This window comes from Typopeltis vanoorti, chromosome 6 (assembly GCF_054136105.1).
Source record: "Typopeltis vanoorti isolate ZY-2024b chromosome 6, IOZ_Tvanoo_1.0, whole genome shotgun sequence".
Taxonomy (NCBI): Eukaryota; Metazoa; Arthropoda; class Arachnida; order Uropygi; family Thelyphonidae; genus Typopeltis; species Typopeltis vanoorti.
In genome coordinates this window covers 32401172-32425409 of record NC_143554.1, presented here as the reverse complement: position 1 = coordinate 32425409, position 24238 = coordinate 32401172, and the positions used below count along the sequence as shown (strand labels likewise).

The following is a 24238-nucleotide window of genomic DNA, read 5'->3' as shown; positions in this document are numbered from 1 at the left end:
GACTTTTGGCTGTTCACAAATAAAACTGGAGAATGCTTTGAAGTGATGCAAATTTTCTGACATTTCTACATCCAACATCATGTAGTGACAGTAATACAAAAAAGCATTCCAGAAGACAGGTTCCAGAAATGCTTTGAACAATGACAGTATTGAGTGCATTGCTACACAGAGGATTACATATGCATTCCTTTGATGTTTTTTCATCAAAGGAATGTACAATGTTCACTGAATTTGTTAGTGAACCTTGTACATCTCTCATTTTAAGGCAAATTCTAATACACATGTGGTAAATTATCAGAGGACTTTGAACTATTAGAAATTGATGTTATTTATTGTAAATCAGACTGATATCATCTGGAAAATACTGCTTGCAGAAATGGCCGGAGAATATCTTTATCTCACACAATCCATTAATGAAAGTTCTCTGTGGAGCACTGATTTACAGATCATGTGTTTTGCTCTGTATACGGTTCCATTTAAAAACTATATTGGTTTTAAAGTTTTTTTTCCATTGTATTTTATCATTTGCTTTTTTGAGATTTAGCAAAACTTAGAGAAGTGTAGCCTTGGCAATGCTCTCCCACATAGCACTATTTGGATTTCACTCCAGACTTACCTGGATGAATAGGGATAGCAACATTACACATTAGCTGACCTTAAGAAGCCTTCGAAGTATTACCATTATGTTTAGTCCTAATATACGGTGTGGTGACTGTAAAAACCATTTTAAAGCTGTACTCTCAAAAAGAAATGCTAAAATGCTTCCTGATGCCTATTATAATTTAGAAAATTCCCCATACTGCAAGACAAATTTAGAAAATAGGACACATGGACTTACAGAATACAGTATCTGATTCCAATCTTTGAGTTTCTTATTCGGTTTTAAAACAATGTGGGATTTAATATCCCCTTAATTTGAATAATGTTTATATCGCCGAAATGAAGCCTATTGGCTCTTTATATTTAAGTAACTTAATGGTTGCACCTGTTTGACAACTTGTATAGCAGAGTATGTAAGTTCTTTTCGCTATACCCTTTGATATCTATTTGGTCTAGCTACTCACTGATGAAGCCTCAAAAAAGACTGAAACCGGTCTGGGTAGTGACCTCCCACCATAATGTAATAACAGCATACATTTCCTAGGAAATGTGTTTTTACATTATGGAAAATACCAAGATTTGCGATCAGAACTTTGCCCACCTTTGCAACGAGTTGCCTGAGATTGTACTACGTACTAGGACTACTTGCATTAGCTCACACTAGAAACTGCCGATACTTTTATAGTTTACTATATTCGGCATGAAACTCTCTGATTCCAATCTTTGGGTTTCTTATTTGGTTTTAAAACAATGTGGGATTTAATATCCCCTTAATTTGAATATTGTTTGGTACCAGTAAGACAAGTAATATTGCTCAGTGCAAAAATAATCTACCAATGCCTTCATAAGAACTCTTAATTTTTAGATTTCTGAAATACTTCTATGACACAGTTGTTAAGACAACTCACACACATTACTTAGTTGGAAAAAAATGTATTCAGTAATGTGAAGTAAGACCGAACCTCTTAGTTCCCATTAACTATTATACACAGAGTTTTTGTATGTGCATTTAGACATTTAATGCATGTTCCATTCACAAACAGTTATTGTTGCTGTAAACATATATGACTGATATACCATTAGTCGCAGATTGAAGGAGCAAGTAGTATTAAATAATAAAGTAACACGTAAAAACCACAGTGAAATCTTTAATCAGTAAAAAGACAGATATTTCATACTAAAAATAATAGTACATCTTCAGTGTCTGTAACAGTAATAGGAATGGAATACAGGCAAATGTTTGGTAGATCACCTATTAAAATACAATTGTTACCGCGTGCTAGGAAATAATAGAAATAACAAATTTAATCTATTAAGATAAATGGTTTTTTACATAAGATAAAAGTCTCCCAGATCTTTGAGAGAGAGTCATTTCTCTTTAAATTCGGTCGGTGTAAGATAGTTTCACAACTTTCTTTGAATAAGCGTTCATATTTAAATCTGCATCTATGGAGGAGAACTGCTTTATCCCACTGGACACTATGAGTAGAGTCAATACTGTGCTGCACCAGACCAGACTTCAGAGGTTTGTTATAATCAATATAATATTGATGTTCTTTTATTCTTTTTTCCAAAGAACGTCAGTTTGTCCAAAATAAGAGACATCGCATTCGCAAGGTATTTGGTAAACGCCAGCCAAAGATAGAGAAGACAGTGATAATACTTTTGCAATCTGATAAGTTGGAGAGTCAATGCAATTTATGATAGGTCGTACAGAACAGCCTTCTTTATGGATTTTTGGGAGTCCATAAAGACAAGGAGTTCTTCCAAAGTAGATGCGTATTTTTTCCACGTAGTTCGGATCCCAACTTATAACCTCATCAAGTAATTTATTTAGCTGTTTAATTTGCGAATTAGTAGGATTACATGTGATCTTTTGGTAGGTCGTGGTGTCTTCTAATAGGCTGGATACTTTTGTCTCATAGTCAGTCTTATTCATAATTACAATAGCTTTTCCTTTATCGGCCTTAGAAATGGATATTGTATTATAATTTCTTAAAGAAGTTAGACCTTTAATTTCATCATTTGATAAATTGCATGGAGGTAATTTGCTTTGAATTACGAAGTCGCAACTTGAAAATGTAGTTTGTTGGCATCTTCACTAGGAAGGCCTGACAAATTGTATTCTATATTATGTAAGAAATCAAGATAAGGAATAACAGCAAAATCAAGCCCTTTGCTAAAGCACTGGTTTCAGCAGTGGATAATGGGTGATCGGAAATGTTTACAATCCATTTATTTGTAGACGTACTGTCAGAGGTAAGGTTTTTTCTTTTGTTTGTTATATAAAGAGTTGTATTTTTGCATAAGATTTTATGCAAAAATACAAGTAGTATTAATCCTTCCATTTATTTAACATTCCTTATACTTTAACATTTTAAGTAAGCTGAAATTGCAAAAAAAATGAAAAAATCCAAAAAAACTTGAGTACCGAAATGTGACAATAGTATTCACTGTTTAACAGAACTGTAGCAGCTACTAACATGAATGAAACTAGTAGTCGATCGCACGCTGTCTTTACAATCATCTTCACACAGAGGAAACATGACAAAGATACGGGACTCACTGCAGAAAAGGTAAGTTTTTATATGGTCTGTGCTCTATGAAGTAAAATTTTAATTATAATAAGATTAGCTTTACTTATTTTACCAGTAATCTATGGAAGTTTCCTTGAAAATAATTACGAATGATATTATGGCTTTATTAGCTTTTCACAAATCCCTCCCACCCCTTCCACTCAATATTGATACAAATATTAAATCAGCTCATCAGATGTTATATAATACTGGATTGGCAGGTAGTGATGCATGTGAGAATGTGGGCATGAATGATGGTATTCATTGTGTGTGTAATAGTGTTTAAAATGGTAACAATTTGAAAGAGGTGCATGAGTGTGAAAACAGTAATAAAAGATCTTGATCCCATGGTAAACAATTGAGGCTATGATGAATACTTCACACCAAACAGGAATTGGAGAGACTGGAAAGAGCTTGGCAAGTAGAGGTTAAAAAGAAGATGAAACTAATGAAAAAAATGTGGTGATTCTGTGATTCTGAGTGTGACAGAAGAATAAGCACTGAAAGCATATTTCACAGGTGAGCGCAAGATATCACTGAAGTCATAAGCAAGTAAGTGGATGAAGTGATTATGCCAGCTATAACGAATACTTGAAAGGAGATGATACGTGATATGAACAAGTTGAATGTGAGAAAAAAGAAGCACAAAGTCATGATTGAGCTTGTTGCTTGTTTTTAGCTGGTGTTGGTTGACCTGGTGATTATTATATCCATAAAAGGATCATAATTGAGTTTGTTGGCTAGGTTTAGTTGGCCAAATAGTTAGCATGTTCACTCTCCAACTATCATGTTGCAGGTTCATATCCCTCTGTAAGCATGAATGCTTGTGATTGTCTTCAGGTGGGAAATGCATTTCATTGTCTGGTGTGAGACCACTGCCTCGTTTATTGAAGGCCTGAAGTGGCTTGAAAAAAAAAGTTCCATGTTTGGTCTTTAGAGCAGGATTTCTGGGTTATGTAAAAATTAAATAAATAGAGAAAATGTAAAATTAAAAAAAAAAACGAAAAATAATCCTCATTCCACTTATACCAATGTAGCATAGATTTATACAACCTTTTGTGGTGGGAGTAACTCAAAAGCTATGACATTAATGAACTGCAATGGTCTAGTGTGCAGACGTTGTAAGAGAGATAGTGTGCATTATGTACATGTATGTAGTGATTTTGATGATTTGCACTTGAATAAGATTTGGAATTGTTGTGAGATTGTTTGCTGGAAGAATGAATATAGATAGAATATGAACAAGACCATATGTGTCAGGATGGTTGTGTGAGAGCTTGGATGCATGCATTAAGTTGAAAGATCTAAATTGCGAGAAAGAGAAACAAGAGTCATAACTAGATTGGGATGACACTAAGAATGGCAAGATTAATTTTGTCAGATGTATGATGGCCTCAGTAGCAGAATAGAGAATTTGTTTTAGTAATCAACTTATGCTGCTTATTTGAACTAGTCAGGTTTTAAGACTGGACTGACTTAAATACTTTGTCAGTCTGGTGAATGGCTGCATGTTCATTGCCTTTATTCCTAATGCATAGAGCATCAGGAATAAAGGTGATGAGTTCTTGGCATTGTAAATGATGAGGAGACAAATGTTATTAGTATAATTAGGCTTGGTTGACAAAATAGGATATCTTACAGGAATAGAACATGGCTACATAGTGTATTCAGAAAGTGCAAATAGGATAGGAAGGGTTGGGAGTATTGCTAAATCATAGATGAATTAAATCTGGTCAAAATAGAAATCTCAAAAATAGTGATGCTGTTTGGAGTGAGATAGAAACTAACAACTCAAAATATGTAATTGGGTGCTGCTATCATGACCAATGGAAACTGAAGCATAAATAGACAAACCTTTATCCTTTCTTTTAGGGTTACACAGTGATCAGCATTCATTTTAAAAATTTTATGGAATTTACAACCGTGTTAAAAAAACTTTTTTATTATCCTTCTCCTACAAAACAAATTCCCTCCAGATATCACGGCGCTTTTTGCGCATGTATTATGGTCGGGTTATTTTGTATGGCAAAATGCCTTCTACCTACAAAAAGAAGGCACAGCCATGGGCTCGCCATTACCCCCCCCCCCCCCCCCCCCCATTGCTAACTTTTACATGGAACATTTTGAGCAACTTGCCCTAGATTCCTCCCCTCTAAAACCCAAAGTCTGGCTTAGATACGTTGACGATGTTTTCGCGATCTGGTCCCATGGCCGCCAGACATTAGACACATTCCTTAGCCACCTAAACAAACAACACAAACGCATACAGTTCACAATTGAAATTGAAAAACACAACACACGTCCGTTTCTAGATACACTTGTCACATGTCTTCCCTCGGGCAATCTTTCCTTCACTGTTTACTGAAAACCGACACATACGGGACAATATATATGCATAAACTCCTACCACCACCCAACACAAAAACTAGGTGTCATCAACATGCTAAAAAACAGAGCTCAGTCGATTTGTTCCAGTGAACAGGCACTGAAAGACGAGTTTAAAATTATCAGTAATAACCTACAAAAAAACGGATACAGCCAAAATACTATAAACAAAATTCTCTACAAAACCACAATAAAAAACAAAGACAAACCAGACTACAGTAAAACTATAACCATTCCCTATATTAAAGGAATATCAGACAAAATAAACAGAGTACTACAAAAGTACAACCTCAAAGCCACCTTTAAACCTCCTGCAAAATTAAAAAACTTACTCAACTCATCCAAAGACCCACTCCCTCCACTAGCTCACCCTGGAGTATACCGGATTTACTGTACTTGCAACATACCATATATAGGAGAAACAGGACGCACTATTCCTATTAGACAAAAAGAACATGAACGACACATTAAATATAATAATTATGGTGAAGCTGGCCTTTCTGATCATGCCCTGAATACCTTACACAGAATTGACTGGAAAACCACCAGCTGTCTACATCACACTAGAACATGGTATGAACGGAAATTCAAGGAAGCCTGCGAGATTATCAGCAACCACCCCAATCTGAATAATAATGATGGTTTAAAAATCCCAAACATATGGAAGGCATATATTCGACCTTCCTCACCAAGAACAACTATTAATAGGACTGTAGAAAATCCAGTATTGTAAATCGAATATAGGAATTGTAATACTAAAAATAGGACACCAATTGTTTCTGAAAGAAAACCATCTAAAAGAATGTTTATTCCTGTCATTGTAAAAATAGAATTTAGCTTGATGTAAAAAAAGTTTTATTTTATTTTATTTTTAATTTTAATTTTTTTTTTAATTTTTTAAATTTTTTTAATTTTTTTTTTTTTAATTCACCAGAGGTCACGCCAGTAAAACAACATATGATCAAATCATTGTTTCTCTAGCTTACAGTTAATGATGTAACTCAGCTTGTTCTGTATACTTATGTACGCTCCAGATGATGATCTTGATGTGAAGATCAAAACGTCGGGATAATAAAAAAGTTTTTTAACACAGTTGTAAATTCCATAAAATTTTTAAAATGAAAGATAAACCTTTATGGCTACCAGGAGAACTATCATTATGGATTATTTCAGATAGGAATTGGAGGGAGGAGAAAGCATTCAAGACGAAAGAAAAGTTAACAAAGTTCCTGAGGGATAATTATCTTAAGAAGCATTCAGAGTGTTAGATTGTTAAATCTATTAATGGCCTCTACAAATCTCCGTAAATAGGTGGCTGTTGGCCTCCAGTCGATGAGCATGATCATCGAGGTTTGACTTGGGAGATGAATGTGAGAGCTATGATTAAGAAGTGCTTTATATATGCAAGTACAAGCTGGATGATTATGAAATACAAATTAGTTTGAGTATCCTTACTTTGAAAAACTGCATGGTATCCTGGAGTTATGAGAATAAATTGAATCGTCATGAGTGTCATCAATTTCATGATATGTATCCTCAAGGGGTGTACAGGATTATGTTTATATTATTACTAATTCCTATCAACAGTTTCCTCCTGATTAGTCAACACTTCAGTATTATCATATCTTATATTTTTATTTATTTGGGCACTTTTTATTGTATCAGCCCAAAGAAACAGAAATATAAGATATGATAATACTGAAGTGTTGACTAATCTGGAGGAAACTGTTGATAGGAGTTAGTAATAATTAATGTAAACATATACCAGCCCGGTAAAAAAAACACTTGCTTTGCTTTTTCATTTCCACTTTGTTCTGTTCATTAGTTCTGCTTACACATTCTGGAATACTAACAATGTCAAGTTCCTGATATCCTTACTTTTAATATTTTTCTGCCATTTGTGCCATCTGTTCAATCGCTCCTAATTTTTTCTTAGATTCTCATATCGGTGTCTCTAGTCTTTGATCAGTTGCTTTATTTCTAAGCTGTCAGATCATGTAAAAATTGGTTTGAACAGTCTCTTGCTGGTTTAGGTTTTTAGCAAATTTCTAACTCATTCTTGAAATCTATATGGATTTGTTAAACTTGCTTCCTATTATATTAGCTTTGCTAATTCTGTTGTCAGTTCCCATATTTAATTTGCCATCTTTACTAAGAATTGTGCCTAAACTGCTGAAATATTTTACTTCATCTATAAGTTCTCCATTAAGAATGCATTTGAAATTTTCTATGTCCGTGACCATTTTCTTAGTTTTGGTCTTTTTATTGCTGATTTTCATACTAAATTTGTTACAGTTGTTATTGTTAATTAGTTAAATTGCATGCTAGTTAAATTTAATTTAGAATAAATTGCATGGGAATTAAATGAATGAATCATAATTATACCTTAACAAGAAATTATATTCTTATTTACTTTCATTTAAGTGTAAGCAAAGCTTGCACAGGAAGTATATTCACAACTAGGTTACTTGTATATAGAAGAGACTACACATTAGTTGCTTGAGTATCCAATACTGCAAAGCACACTTCCTTTCAGACATGTTTATGTTATGCATTATGGGAATGATCACTACCCAGACTGGTTTCCACCTTAATCTATATACAGGTAGCCTATTTATGAAGGTACTTAATGTGCAAATTATTTTGTTTGCATATACTTGGATATTTTAAAGAAGAAAAGGAGTAAACAAGGATATAATTTACTTTGTAACCAAGTGAAAAAACTTTCTGGTCGAATAATACTTCAGAGCAAGAGCTATATAAAAAGAGAATGTTGTGGATTCCATACTGAACGGTGATGGTGAGACCTAGGAAGGTGAAATCAGACTGTGAAAAGAAGTTAGCCAAACAAGCCAAGGGAAATTTGAGAAAAATTTTATGGCAAATAGTGAAAGGAAGATTGACCATGAAGAGTGAATAGCAGATGGTAGGAGCTTTCTGGATGTTGTGGGAAAATTCGTAGTGATGGATGAATCAGAAGTATTGAGGTACTGAAGCCATTGCAAGAACTTCATTCTTATTTGCCTGTACGCATACATGCAGTTAATGGGCTTGGATGGGATATCAGTATAAATCCCTTCAGACATAGTAGAGATGTTGGTTAAGAATTGCATCTGAAAGATGGTTAGATAGCATTTTTGCTAAGGCTAGGCATTTTAACATCTGTTTGCATTTTATTGTAGAGTGACACCAGACTTGGATAGAGAGAGTGCGTATACCATTATACGAAGTCTAGCATAAAAGTAAAGAGTCAAAATTTGTATAAAATCATAACCACATAACCGCTTTCTCACAGAAATGCAACTTTGATGTCTCCTGATATGTCACCCCCACCAAACTATCACTGACACATGGTGATGACTTCTCTGAATCCTGGGTGTTCTGGCACATGCTCTTTGACCATCAGGGGCATATACCCGATCATTCTGGTATATGTCCGATAATTTCAGCACTGAAGAGTTAAACAACTTTTCAGTGCTGAAAATCTTCTCATCTGTGAAGAAGATATCTCCGTGTCTGTTGTTCACATACCACTGGCCTTTGATTTTATCATCCTCAGCTACATAACTTGTGGTGTTAGGAAGTGTCCATTAGAATGACGATAGGCTCTCACCCCCAGATAATCAGTTAGTACATGTGACATCATTCTCTGTGAAATGTTCATCACTTTCTATTTTCATAGGATTACAGAGGACGCATGTCTTCACAGCCCTTACAAGCTGTTGGTTCCTAACGCAGCATGGTGGATCTGTTCTTTGATGGTTAAATATGTCTTCCGTGTTGTTCATCACAATGCTAATTACGGATATAGTCCATATTGGTCTGTTCCAGTCTCATTATCCATCTAATATCCTTTTTTTGAAGGCTGCCCAGCCTTCTTTTTCCACTTGGTTTATATTTTATTATTTGTTTAGGATATTGGGTGTTGGCCATTCATTTTACATGTTCTATCCATTTTTGTTTATAATTATTTAGTTTTTCTTCTATTGATTTTGTTTTTAGCTCTTTTAAAATATCTGTTCCTTTTTTGGTGTAATAATGTGTATTAGCAGTTCGTCTCATAAATCTCATTTCACTTGTTGTTGTTCTTTGTTTATCTTGTTTGTTTATTGCCTGAATTTCACTGCCATATAATAATGTGGGCACTTCTAAAGTATTGTATATTTTCAAGCATGTTTCTTTTTTGTACTATATTTGGATTGAGTGTTCTATTTATCAGGCCTATAATCTGTAAAAAAAAGTTTTTAATTTTGTCTTTTTTCTCTTTCATATGATATTTCACATCCAATATAATTGAAAGTATTTATCTGTTCTATTATTTTATTATTAATAACTATTTTACTTCTAACTGGAGTTTGTCCATAAAATGCCATTGTTTTAGTTTTATCTATTGATATTTTCACTCCAAACTGTTCTACTATAATGTTTAAATTATATATTGCTCTGTGTAGATTGTCTTCCTTATCTGATATTATTATCTGATCATCTGCAAATAATAATAATAATAATTATTATTATTATGTGACACCTCCAGGGAGTCCAAAGACTCATTGAGGGAGAGTGTGCCAACAGAATCGAACGATTGCACCCCTTCCAACTACTAACTGCACTCGAACTTGCTTAACTTTTTGCAAGCCATTAGTAGCAGAGGCTCTACCAATTATTCTGGGAAATTTTTATACCTGGATTGTTTAAGGTGTTCCACTGTATTAATATTTCATTAATATAAATATTGAAAAGTGTTGGAGACAGAGGACATCCTTGTCTAACTCCTTGGGTTATAGATTGTTTTTCAGACATTTTTTCATTTATTTTTATTTCATTATCTTTGTATGTATTCAATATTGCATGTAGTAAAATATTAGGTATATTTATTCTTTGTAATATATTATTATTATCATGTGACACCTCCAGGGATTCCAATGACTCATCGAGGAAGAGTGTGCCATCTGCATCGAAAGAATGTCCCCTTCCAATTACTAACCGCGCTCAAACTCGCTTAACTTTTTGTGTGAGCCATTAGTAGCAGAGGCTCTACCAATCGACCAGCCTTTGCTGGCAAAACAGTATATACCTTTTTACTTTGTCAAATGCATTTTTATAATCTATAAACAAAAGATGAGTTTCTAAATTAAATTCTCTTCTATTTTCTATAAGTAGTTTTAAACAAAAAACTGCATCCATTGTAGAGCGTCCTTTTCTAAATCCATTTTGACATTCTAATGATATTTTTTCACTGTATATTTTCAATTTTTGATTAAGTATTCTACTATATATTTTGTAGCATGTATTCAATAAACTAATATACCTCTGTAATTAGCAGGTTTTGTTTTATCCCCTTTTTTCAAATATAGGTATTACTATAATTGTATTCCATTCTATTGCCATTTTTCCTTTTGTATATATTTTATTTAAATATTTTAATAATCTCTGATGAAACTTTTTTCCAGCATTATACAGTTCAGAGTTTATCCCATCTTCTCCTGATGATTTACCAATTTTTATTTTACTTAGGTTGTCCTTTAATTCTTTCATTGTTATTATATAGTTAAAATCTCATACGGAGGTAGCAGGGTTTTTCTCCCTTAAACTCGGGTTTTTCATCCCGCATATACAGACAAATCAACCCTTCAGAACACATGCAGTTTACAGACAAAAAAAATACTAGTTATGATGGAGGTTGGAGGTGGGTGGTAGATGGCATTGATGGAGATGATTCGTAGTAGAGGTTCGGTGTAATGGTTGAGACGGTTGTAGGTGTCCTCCCGTGATGAGTCTTCGGACCCCTTGGATATCAGGAATAATAATAACAATAATATCATTTAAAGCATTTTGTAAGTTATTGGTGTAATTTTTTTTTGATATTAGTATTATCTGTCCAAAGATCTGTGAAGTAATGCAAGAATTCTTTAACATCTATTTTGCAATTTATATTTGCAGTTTCTTTTATATCCGCATTCATGTGTTTTAGTATTTTATACGCATTACGTCTTATTTTGTATATGTCATTTTCTAGATATGATACAAATTTTTCCCAGTTGTTTCCATCTATCTTTCTGGTTTCTCTTTTGGCTATTGCTTGTCTTTTTTTATATTCAATTTCATTTTGTTTTTTGCTACTTAACCATCTTTTAAAGACCAACTTTTTATTTTCAATTATTGTTTCATTGTCCCATATATGTAATTTTTTATTATATTTTTTGTGTGTTCCTAGACTTTCATATGCTGCTGATGTAATAATTTCTACTTATGTCCTTTGGAATAGTTTTTCCCACTCTGCTTTCCCCAAAGATTTAAATCCTCAGCTATTTAAGCAAAATGTGAACTGATTACTGCTTTCCTCTATTCCTCTTATACACACACACATCATTAATGTGCTATAGGTCTTGTGGCCTTTCATGTATGGATCAGATTAAAAAAAAAAAAAAAAAACATGTAATGTGCAAGTTAATGTTTGGAGTTGAGGCTGAAGCATCTAAATCTATGAGGCCAGTGTGTTATGTGTTTGTTAATTGTATGCATATTCTGGCTGATTTTTTTGTTTTGCAGGATGAAAAAGTCAGAAGACATGTGATGTAGTATATTTAATAGGCTTTTGTGCCAAACCTGTCCAAATAAATGCCTTAAAGATATCTAGGGCAACTGCTTGAGTTTCCCGTGAAATTTTTTCAGATGTGGGTAGCATAGAGAAGATTCCCTACTGAACAATGGTTTTAAAATCTGTTTAAGTCACATTGTTTATGGAAGCATTAATAGTTTTCTCTAATGAGTTGAGAGAAATAGGATGATAATTTGATGGTAAAATTTGTTGTCTTTATTAGCAATGTGTTGAATATGAGCTGATTTTTCATGCTGTATGATAGTTGCAATAGAATAGGAGGATAAAAAGGTGACTCAATTGAAGTTAACTTTGGAGCACAAACCTTTAGAACAATTGCAGAAATGTATTATGACCAGAAATCTTCTTAGTATCTGGTTTGGAAAGATTATCTTTTTCTTTTTGTTCAAAGTGGAAGGAAGTTGGGTGTCTTTCTGTGGTAGAAACGTTGTGATAGAAACATTAGAGTGCAAAAGTGATAGCAACTAAGTTGAAGTTGTAGCTAATAGCTTTTACAAGAGATGAGAAATCGTCATTGATGTTTGGACATGATGCAAATTTCATGCTTTTAGCAATTTCAGTTTTTGATGTGCTGATAGTGCGTTTGCAGCTACTTTGTTTTCTGCATACATAGAAAAGGAAGTTAGAGATACCAATGAAAGACTCTTGCAGTATACTTTGTTTTTTCTTGTACATCCTTAGCACACCTTTTGGAAAACGCTAAGATAATGCATGAGAATTTAAAGTGAAGTGGGAAAATGAATGTTTCCAAATGAACAAAAACTGCTTAATTGATACACTCTGTGCAAATATTTGGATCAAGAAACTGAAAACATAATCTATCCAGTGAAATGAGGCAGAAAAGGCATGCTTATCCAACTTGGCACCTTGTAATGCCTGATAAACAACTAGAATGATAAGAAAGAATAAACACTCCATGATAGAAGAAAACAGCAGTGATTGTGGTCTTTACATTCATAAGTTTGGGTAGCACTGCTCTAGATAGTTAAGGCTCATTTGGAAAAATTAAAATATTTCACGGCCCCATTGAAAAAAAAATCGTAATACAGACATATATTATTATAATATTTATTGTATTAATATTCAATACAAAACATACACAGCGAATATCGCAAAAATCAAATGCAAATATTACGTTTTTAACATCTTACATTTGACAATGTGCACTTAGTCTTAAAACATTTTAAATTTGTTTTCATTATTTCACGGCCCCCTCAACAAAACTAATGACCCCCCCCCCCCCCAAGGGTTTCGCAGCCACAGTTTGGGAAACGCTGATCTAGCGGACAAACAAATTTACATATTTATAATGGTTACTAGTGAGAAAGAGACATAACGAAGAAGAGAAATATGTAGTATTCCAATGGGCATGCAAAACAATTGTGTAAGATAATTGGTGATAGCATTTGCTTTGTCCTCTCTATCTGCTACAACAATGCAGTTGATCCAGTAGGCAGATACCTTCTAATATTGAGAATGGTGTATGTTGGATCAGTTATGAAGTTCTGAACATTAAAATCATTAAGGAAGGTAATGACACTATTAGAGAAGTTAGACTGGAGAAAACTGAAATTTAAAGAAAGGAAATCAAAGTTCAGGATTGTTCTTAACGTTAGAGAAGTGACAGACAGCAGATGATTTTCATTGAATGGGGACAGAGATTTTTGGCCCAAGAATATTTGAAAGAGGAGATTTTAAGTTAGAAACTCTCTTACACAATATATAAGAGCAAACATCCATGAATACCATCTTTGTGATGAAAAGAAATGGAGTCCAAGAGCATAATTGGTTGTAATACAACTCTCTTATCAAGAGAATTAGATGCTTAGGTATTTCCATTGATCTTACAATCTGCAGTCTGTTGTGATCCACATAATCAGAAGATTTCTTATAATCAGTAAAACAGATTATTACTTCCTTCTGAAATTCTCTTGTTCTTTCCATCTCATGTTTGCTACAGTAGTGAATAAATTAATTTGAACAAGCTGAATTTTCGTATCAATTCAAGATTGTCTGCTGTAGACTTAAATGGAGACTTGGAAGCTAGTGGGATTAATGTTTCTGACATGACAGCCCGTCAAAGATTGTTAGAAGCAGAGAGGACTGCCCACAGACCAAAAAAAAAAAGAGAAATATCTGTTGACAAAGGCTATGTAGAAAAAGAGTATCCATTGGGCAAAAGTGTACAAAGATTGTTTCTTTTAAGGTTACACGGTGATCAGCATTCATATTTATAAATTTAGGGACACAAAAACACGTGTTGAACAGATTATTTTATTAATTATTAATAAAATAAAACTTGACGTTTCGACCTCTGTATCGAGGTCATCATTGGAAGGATACAAGTGTATAAGGAACCAAGCTACATGCTCTAGCCCTGTATACCGTTAAACTAAATCTACATAATTAATTAATCCTTTTCCCTAGCCTGACTTCTAGTGATAAAAAAAAAATAATTAAAAAAAATAAAAATAAAATAAAAGAAAAAAATAAATACAACTACAATAAACTGCTAAAGTCCTCAGGTATTAATATTCTTCTGGATTTGTACAGTTCTGATTGTTATATGATTTCCTTCAGTTGTTGTTGAATGTTACAAACACTTCACCAGGTTGTCTTCTTTTAGTGGGATTTTTCTATGGATAGTTTAGGTTGTTATACAGGTTGTAGATTGGTCCTCCACATTCTTGGAATGGTTAGGCCATCATTTTTGTTGAGATTAGGGTTATGTTTGAGCATTTCACATGACTCTTTAAATTTTCTCTCAAACCAGGTTTTGGTGTGGTGTAGGGACTTGGTATTTTTCCAGTCAATTCTGTGGTATGTTTGGAGTGCGTGGTCAGAAAGGTCGGTTTTTCCAAAATGGGGGTATTTAATGTGTCGTTTGTGTTGGTCTTGTCTGATTGGGGTAGTTCGCCCTGTTTCCCCTATGTATGGTATGTTACATGTGCATTGTATTTTGTATACCCCAGGGTGGACTGGGTGTGGAAGAGGATCTTTAGAAGAACTGAGTAGGTGTCTTAACTTATTCAGGGGTTTAAAGGTGCTTTTAATGTTGTATTTGCATAGTGTTCTGTCTATTTTTTCCGAAATGTCTCTAACATAAGGAATGGCAAAGCATTCCTGAAATCTATTTTGTTCATGCTGGTATCTTAGTGGAGGATCTTGTGAATAGTCTTTTTACTGTATCCATTTTTTATTAATGTTTGGTTGATGATCTTGTATTCCTGGTTTAGAGCTTGTTCATTAGAACAAATAGTTAGAGCTCTGTGTTTAAGGGTGCTTATGACATATGGTTTTTGTGTTGGGTAGTGGTAAGAATTTTTATGTATGTATTGGCCTGTGTGTGTGTGTGTGTGTGTGTGTGTGTGAGTGTGTAGGTTTGCGGTAAACTGTGAAGGAGAGACAGCCAGAGGGAAGATGTGTGATAAGTGTGTCTAGGAACGGAAGAGAGTTGTTTTTTTTTCCATTTCAATGGTGAATTGGATATGTTTGTGTTGTTTGTTTAGGTGGCTAAGGAATGTATTTAGATCCTTAAGAAATAATCAAGACGTTATCATCACGAAAGCAGATAAAGGTAATGCCACTGTCCTTTTAGACCATACATCATACATTAAAAAAATGAACCATTTGATATTGGACCACAACACCTACCAAATGGTAAACTACAACCCCACAAAATGTAACAAAAAGAAAACAACTGAATTAATTAAATCCGTCCACACATGGCCCGAAGAAACAACAAAAAAATTAATACCTCATTATGCCCACACGCCCAGAATTTATGGCCTGCCAAAAATACACAAAGCAGGCACACCACTACGTCCGATTGTTGAAGGAATCGACAGTCCAAATTATCACTTAGCCAAAAAATTAGCGGCCACACTCGAGGAATTGGTAGGTCAGTCCCATTCCTACATAAAAAAATACACAACATTTCATTAATAAAATTAAAAACATTACACTCAACGACCAAGCTTAATTAGTCAGCTTTGACATAACTTCCCTGTTCACCACTGTCCCAATCAATGACACTATCTTGCTCTTACAGAACATATTTCCACACGACATCACGGCCCTCTTTGCCCACGTACTCCACTCCGGATATTTCGTGTGACAAAACAATTTTTACCTTCAAAAAGAAGGTACAGTCATGGGCTCGATGCTTCACCCCCCCCCCCCCCCACAATAGCTAACTTTTATATGGAAGACTTTGAGCAACGTGCTCTAGAGACAGCATGTCTAAAGCCAAGACCAACACAAATGACACATTAAATACCTCCATTTTGGAAAAACTGGCCTTTCTGACCACGCACTCCAAACATACCACAGAATTGACTGGAAAAATACCAAGTCTCTACACCACACCAAAACCTGGTTTTTGAGAAAATTTAAAGAGTCATGTGAAATGCTCAAACATAACCCTAATCTCAACAAAAATGATGGCCTAACCATTCCAAGAATGTTTCTAAGAAAGTAGGGGAAAGTTCAGATCGCTATTCTTAGGTATTTTCCATAATGTAAAAACACATTTCCTAGGAAATGTATGCTGTTATTACATTATGGAGGGAGGTCACTACCCAGACCGGTTTCAGCCTTTTTTGAGGCTTCATCAGTGAGTAGCTAGACCATAATACCAAAGTGTATAGCGAAAAGAACTTATATACTCTGCTATACGAGTTTCCAAAGAGGTGCAACCATTAAGTTACTTAAATATAAAGAGCTAATAAGCTTCACTTCGGCGATATAAACAATATTTTAAATTAAGGGGATATAAAATCCACATTGTTTCAAAACCGAATAAGATGAAGCTCACTGATGAAGCCTCAAAAAAGGCTGAAACCGGTCTGGGTGGTGACCTCCCTCCATAATGTAATAACAGCATACATTTCCTAGAAAATGTATTTTTACATTATGGAAAATACCTAAGAATAGCGATCTGAACTTTCCCCACCTTTGCAACGAGTTGTCTGGTATTTGTACTACGTACTAAGGTCACTTGCATTAGCTCACGCTGTGTTCGCCGATACTTTATAGTTTACTATATTCGGCATGAAACTCTCTGATTCCAATCTTGGAGTTTCTTATTCGGTTTTGAAACAATGTGGATTTTATATCCCCTTAATTTAAAATATTGTCAAGTTTTATTTTATTAGTAATTAATAAAATAATCTGTTCAACACGTGTTTTTGTGTCTCTAAATTTATAAATATGAGTTTACAAAGATTGGACTGTTGAGGAGTGGAAAAAGGTCATATTCTCAGATGAGAGCCATTTCTTTGTCCAAGGAGAGCGAGTACTCTATGTTCACAAATCAGCAGCTGAGAAGATTTCTCCCACCCTCCTTCAGCAAGCTACTAAACACACAGCTAAAATGATGTTCTGGGGTGGTTTTACACATGACAGTCCAGGATCACTTCTGCCTGTTGGCAGTATGATGAAAAGTGACCAATGCATAAAAATATTGGATAAAAGTCTTTCATCTTTCTGGATCTGTGATCCAGAAAGATGAAAGACTCATCTTCCAACAGGATTTTGCTCCATACCATACTTCAAAAAAATTTTTGGGTCATAGTAGAAAAAGAGACTTTGAAAATTAAATTTTGATACAAAGGATAACTTAATACAATCCATTATAAAAGTATGGTTTTGAGATGCAGGCATTAAAGAAGTGTTCTATGTTGGTAAGTTCCATTCCTGAGTGAATTAATGAACTTAGGAACACATAAATTATATGTTTAGCGTTTAATTTTTGTACTTATTTTCTTATGAAATTAAAATTTTCTTTAACATGAGTGTTCAGATTAATTTGTTCGCTACTGTGTTTGGTTTCTAGCTCCTCTACCTCTTCTAAAGCCTGCCTATTGTTGTGGCATTTCTCTATGGCTCCAGCCTTTGTCAGATCACTTTCACTGTGAAATTAAAACGATAGTTCTATAATTCTCACAATCTCTGGAATTTGATTTTTTTGGAATTGGGATGAATACTGATGTTTTCCAATCTCTAGGCAAGTGTATTTTTTTTCCAAACCTGTTGACAAATTTCAGTCAATATATTCACTATTTCATCCCCAGCTGCTCTCAGTAATTCTGCTGGCAATCAGCTCCAGGAGCTTTTCCTTTTGGCAATTGTTCCATTGCAGATATCACTTCACATTTCATTATCATGGGTTCCTCAACAAATTCTCTCCTTTCAAATTCTCCTTCAATATTATCTTTCTTGTACAAATCCTCTACATACTCTTTCCATCTTTTTTTTTCTCTGCATCTTCTTCCATCAGACATTTACCTGACTTACTTTTTACAACTCCTAATCTAGGGATAAACTTCCCTGTAACATCATTTATTTTTTGAAACAGATCTCTTGTTCTACACATAATATTGCTTTCTTCCAATTTCCTTGCACCTTTGGTGCAAGGAAATTGGAAGAAATTTGTTTTTCCTTATCTTTCCTAGCCTGTCTCTGGTTTTTCCTTATCTTTCCTAGCCTGTCTCTGGAAATCTGCACTCATTTGTCTAACCCTTTCTTTGCTTCTCTGAAGTTTCATTTTTCTTCTTTCCTCGGCTATTTGAATAGCGTCTTCTGACAACCATTTACAATCTTTCTTTCTTTCTTGTTATTTTATTAAGAGTCTTCTTTATTGCTTCTAAGACTGTACATTATATTTCTTCCCACAGTTCTTTTAAGTATCCTCCTGTCTTCTCCAAACTTTTTAATTTCTTTCTGACTTATACTTTAAATGCTTCATTTATATGATTTAAATCAAACCTGATACTGTCCTTTTGTTTCTTCTTAGCCTTTAATTTCAATTTTACTTCAGCTATCAATAATTCATAATCTGTCCCATAGTCTGCACCAGGTAATGTTTTTATTGCTTAGGTAGTTTCTCCACCTTCTGCTGGCAACAATATAATCTATCTTATTTTTGTATATTTCTGTATATATTTCCATAGTATGTAAAATGTGTCGTAGTTTATTATTAAAATACTCTTGATTAGAGATAGATGGCAAAAGTTTTTTCACCTGGTTATACTATAAATTAAAGATGACATGAAATTATATTCTTGGTTTAATCCTTTATCCAAGTGTAAACAAATAATGTTTGCATGTGAGGTATCGTCATGACTAGGCTACTTGTATATTGAGACTAATGACTCCACATCACTTGTCTTAGTATCCCATAATACAAAGCACACACCTTTCAGATGTGTATAATGCTCTGCATTATGGGATGGACCATAGTGAAAAGGTGTAACACCTTATTATTACGAGGGTGGTCTGAAAAGTTCTCAGCCTGACAATGAAAATAAATTTATAATTTCAAAATTATTTTTATTTTTCAACATAATCTCCCTTAAGACCAATACATTTATTCCAGCGATGCTCCAGTGCTCTTATCCCATCTCTGTAGTGGTTCTCAGTAAGATCTGCAAAATACCCCTCTACAGCTGCAATCACCTCTTGATTCGAAGAAAAACGCTGATCAGCAAGGAAGAGTTTTAGTTTTGGGAAGAGATAGAAGTCAGAGGGAGCCAAATCTGGGAAATAGGGTGGATGTTCCAACAATTCATAGTACAGATCCCTTAATTTTCCAATTGCCAAAACACCTTTGTGGGCAGTTGCATTGTCCTGATGAAAGATGATTTTTTCCTTCTGCAAACCGGATCTTTTCTCACGAATTTTTTCGTCTAATCTGGTTAAAAGATTGGAATAATATTCCGGTTATTGTTTTACCCTTTTCAAGATAATTAATAAACAAACTGCCATGGTCTTTCCTTCTGAAGGAACCAACTTTGTCTTGTTTGGTGCTGGAGAACCGGCTTCTGTCCACTGTTTTGAATGCTGTTTGGATTCTGGTGTGCAATGGTGAATCCAAGTCTCATTCATAGTAATAAATTGATGCACAAAATCAGTTTTATTCTTGTTAAAATGCTCCAAGTACTGTTCAGAGATTTTCATGTAAGTGCGTTTTTGATCTGTGAGCAAGCGTGCCACCCATCTTGTGCAAAGCTTTTTCATATGCAATTCTTCATGTAAAATATATCCTACGCATTCTTTTGAAATACCTGTAGTCTCAGCAATTTCACGCACTTTGACTCGCTGGTCATCCCATACCATATCGTGCACTTGATCAATGATTTCTGGTGTTGTTACACTTTTTGAATGCCCTTCACGTGGATCATCTTCATGACTAGAACGGCTAAGTTTAACTTTTATGAACTAAACTTTTATGAACTTCAAATGAATTTCTTTTGGCCTTAAACCTTCTTTTACAAAGAATTTTATAACTGCACAATACTCAATTTTATCCATTTCAAGGGATAAAGACAATACTTTTGCTTGAGACAGCTGTATAAAACAAAATGGTTGATTGAATGACTTGCAATTTCACGTGGATGCTTTTGACAGATGTATCAAGTTTAGAAAAAAAAAACTTGCTGATAGTGTTGCTATCTGTGGTTGAGGCAAAGAACTTTTCAGACCACCCTTGTAAAATACTCCCAATTAGAGCTAGTTGTAGCAAGTTTAATTTATAACCTAGTAACAATACTCAAAACATATTTACAAATGACAGAAGATACATGATTCTGATTATTATGTGAACAAGATACTGTTACTATCGAAGCATTATGTGTTATTTGACAACAACAAAATTATTTTATTATATTGAGAAACTATTGGTTAAAGATATTATAAATGGTTCTGTCCAGAGCAAGAAGGTGATCAAGAATGACCTTGATTTTCACATACCTATTGCATTGATGTGTGCTTTGAAGACTCATGGTAAATGCTGTCTATACTAGTTCAAGTTTTCATCCAGTCAGATCTTTTCACATCATTGACATCTGTCTGTGAGTGAGCTAATTTGTACCACCAGTTTATTATTCTGGAAGGTAAACATCTCTCTGTGTAGATAGAGGCAGTTTTCAAATAAGCACCACTTGATATAAATTGCACAGTACATGCACACATCAAGTGTCCCAATGGGAAGTGGGGGGGAGTTATAATTATATTTGGAATCTCTTTCTCAGGAACTGCTATTACTGTGTAGTTTATCAGTGATTTAGTGATTGATTCTCAAAGTAATAAATGGTAGTTAACAACATAAACTTTTCAACTGCCTTTTGTAAAAAGGTTTGTAAGCATACATAGGTTTGTTTGCTGTTGTAAGCATACTTCTGACCTAATTTTTCATTATAATCTGTTTGTGTCCCCAACTCCAACTGTATAGCACTGAAATTTAAATGCATTAGCACATCAGTCCTTTCTACGAAATAATGATTTAATATTTAAATTGATGTATAAAATTTGCGGTTAATCTGCAAGATAACTTTGTGATATTAATTTATATAAATTTGATATTATTTCAGTATGATAAATTGTTTAAAATTTTTTGCAGGTCAGCAAAATTAGCTTAGTAGATTTAGCAGGCAGTGAAAGAGCAGATTCTACAGGTGCCCAAGGAACAAGATTAAAAGAAGGGGCCAACATCAATAAATCTCTGACAACATTAGGGAAAGTGATATCAGCTCTGGCAGAAATTGTGAGTAATGATAATAATAAATTAAACTTATCATTATCTTTCTCTGATTAATTAAATTAAAGAATAAGCTTTTGAAACATTTTTCAAGATATGGAATGAGAAGAATTTTTTTTATATAAATAATTTAAGTGAGGAAATTGAAGCACATTGCAATAACTGAATTTTTTTTCCCCATAATTTCCTACTCTTCATGGCAAACCTTGGAGAAGCCTATTTCTATACTTATTAGGTTGATATAATGACAGCAGCTAGATTTTACACACCCTCTTGCACTGATAAAATTAGTCATAACTACTTTTCTTAAAATTGTTCAGCCAACTACTATTGTAGTCCCTTACTGATTAATCATGAACTAAACAAGACAGTAATCTACAAAGTCAATTTCATTGACTTCTGACTGTACTTTTAGGCTGCTTAAGTAAATTGTAAACATCCTCCACCCTTCCTTTATAGTTTCATGTTTTGTGAAGGTGACCTGTTGCATTGATGTGTGCTTTGAATACTCATGGCAGATGCTGTCCATGCTAGTTGAAGTTATCATCCAGTTGGATCTTTTCACATCATTGACATCAGCCTGTCTCTAAACTATTTGTACCACGAGTTTATTGTTCTGGAAGGTAAACAGTTGTCTATATAGGTCAGGATCATCTTCAAATAAGCACCACTTGGTATAAATTGCACAGTACTTCTTTGTTCTTGTGGTGTTAAACAGGAGATATTTGAATTGAGATTTCATCTGTAATGCATCTATATTTTTAAATTTTAATTGGATTAGAAAAATTAGTATGCTTTCCTTTTATGAATCAGCAAAAGGTTTTTAATTCTCATTTTTAAATTTTTTTTTATTTATTTATTTTTTTGAAGAAGCTATTTATATTATAAATAGCTTCTTCAAACAAGTCATTTTTAGTATTGGTTAATCTTACCTACCTAAAGTCCACTCCAAATGTACTTATTATGGGAAAGGGACATATGAGAAATATGGGAATGCTTGCAAGGGTGAGGTATGGTGGGGGATTCTTTGGACTCCTAGCCACTATGGTAGCCATGAAGGCCTTGTAGAAATTCCAAAAGTCTGACTTGGGGAATGTGAAAGTTTATTCCATTTCCTGTTAGAGGGAAGCAGCTGTTTTCAGCCTCAAGCAAGTATGGCTTTAAGGCCAAAGGCAAATATTCTCAGAAAAACTCAATTCTAGAAATGATAAGCATGATGGAATGATTGTAATGGCTATAATACTGGCAAGATGGAGAAGATTAGGGCTACATCGTGTTATCTTTCTACTGTACTCTATGGATCACAGGTTTGCACACGAAGCAACTTCATAACAGGACAACTCATATAAAGAGGCTAATGACGCCACAGCAGTTGCCTTAGTATCCCTTCATGCAATGCACATATCCATCATCGTCAAATTCTTGCCATGAACCCTCAAGGGGTGTACAGGATATGATAGTGCTACCTGAAAAATTTACATCATTACTAACTTCCTATCTACAATTTTCCTCCAAATCAATCTGTTACTTGTCAAAACTCCAACATTATCAGATCTTATCTTCACAAACATTATACATGTTTGTAAGGATATGTGCCATACTTCCCATAATGCATAGCATTATAAGAAGGGCCACTATCCAGACCAGTTTCAACCTTTATTGAGGTCTCATTAGTGGGTGCTAGACCCAGAAGTGATACCAAGGTTGAAGTAATGTAGAAGTCATGTTATATATGTTCACTGTGGACAATGTCTTGGATGTTAAAAAAAAAAAAAAAAAAAACTCTTGACTTGACATTGCTGCGAACTTGATGCACTTTTTTCAGCTTACTCATGCTTTGTGTCAGAGTTAAACTGTAAACCCATGAATCATCACTGTCTATGACCTTGGAGATGAAGTTGGGGTCATCTCTGGCTTGATCTTTGCGCTCCCTGCAGACAGCAATGCGATGTTCTTCTTGGTTGATAGTCCAAGCAGCCTTGGCACAAATTTTGCAGCAGTGCATCTAATTCAAAACACCTGACGGACTGCATTGAACAAAAAAGTTTTGCTTTGGCTTATAGCTTCATGCTTCCTTAAGCATTGGTGAGTTTCTGCAGCAGTTTTTTTGAGGTTGATGCAAAATTTGATAGAAATTCTTTGCTGCTCAAAATCTGCCATTTTAGACTGACAGATTAGCTAATATATAACTTGAAGAGCATAAATGCTCCATCTCCATGATCATTTAGATAGCAATTTGGGATTGGCAAACCATGTTCTTGATATTCTCTCATTATAGCTAATTAATAATTGAATCACGTTAATTTAAATAATTTTATTTATAGCATTTTATAGGAAAACAGTCACACAAAAGTGAACATCATTTCAATTGAAAGCGTGTGATATTATATGCACTATTAGCTGCACAAGAATAGCTCCATCTGCATTAATAGATATCCAAAAATAATTACAATAAAATAAATCAGTTAATAAAATATTTTTAAATATAAATAATTAATTACAGTTTAGTTTACAGAACAC

General features: G+C 34.1%; 1 protein-coding gene across 4 annotated transcripts in view; it reads left to right on the top strand.

The window, feature by feature from the left end:
* Nucleotides 1-24238, top strand: part of unc-104 (kinesin family member unc-104) — a 942286-nt gene that overhangs the window by 185797 nt on the left and 732251 nt on the right. For all 4 annotated transcript variants that reach the window (XM_090394094.1, XM_090394092.1, XM_090394093.1 and 1 more), the window contains exons 8-9: nucleotides 3065-3176; nucleotides 21581-21724. In XM_090394094.1, coding sequence (XP_090250220.1) covers nucleotides 3065-3176; nucleotides 21581-21724 — 256 coding nt within the window. The remainder of the gene's footprint in view (nucleotides 1-3064; nucleotides 3177-21580; nucleotides 21725-24238) is intronic.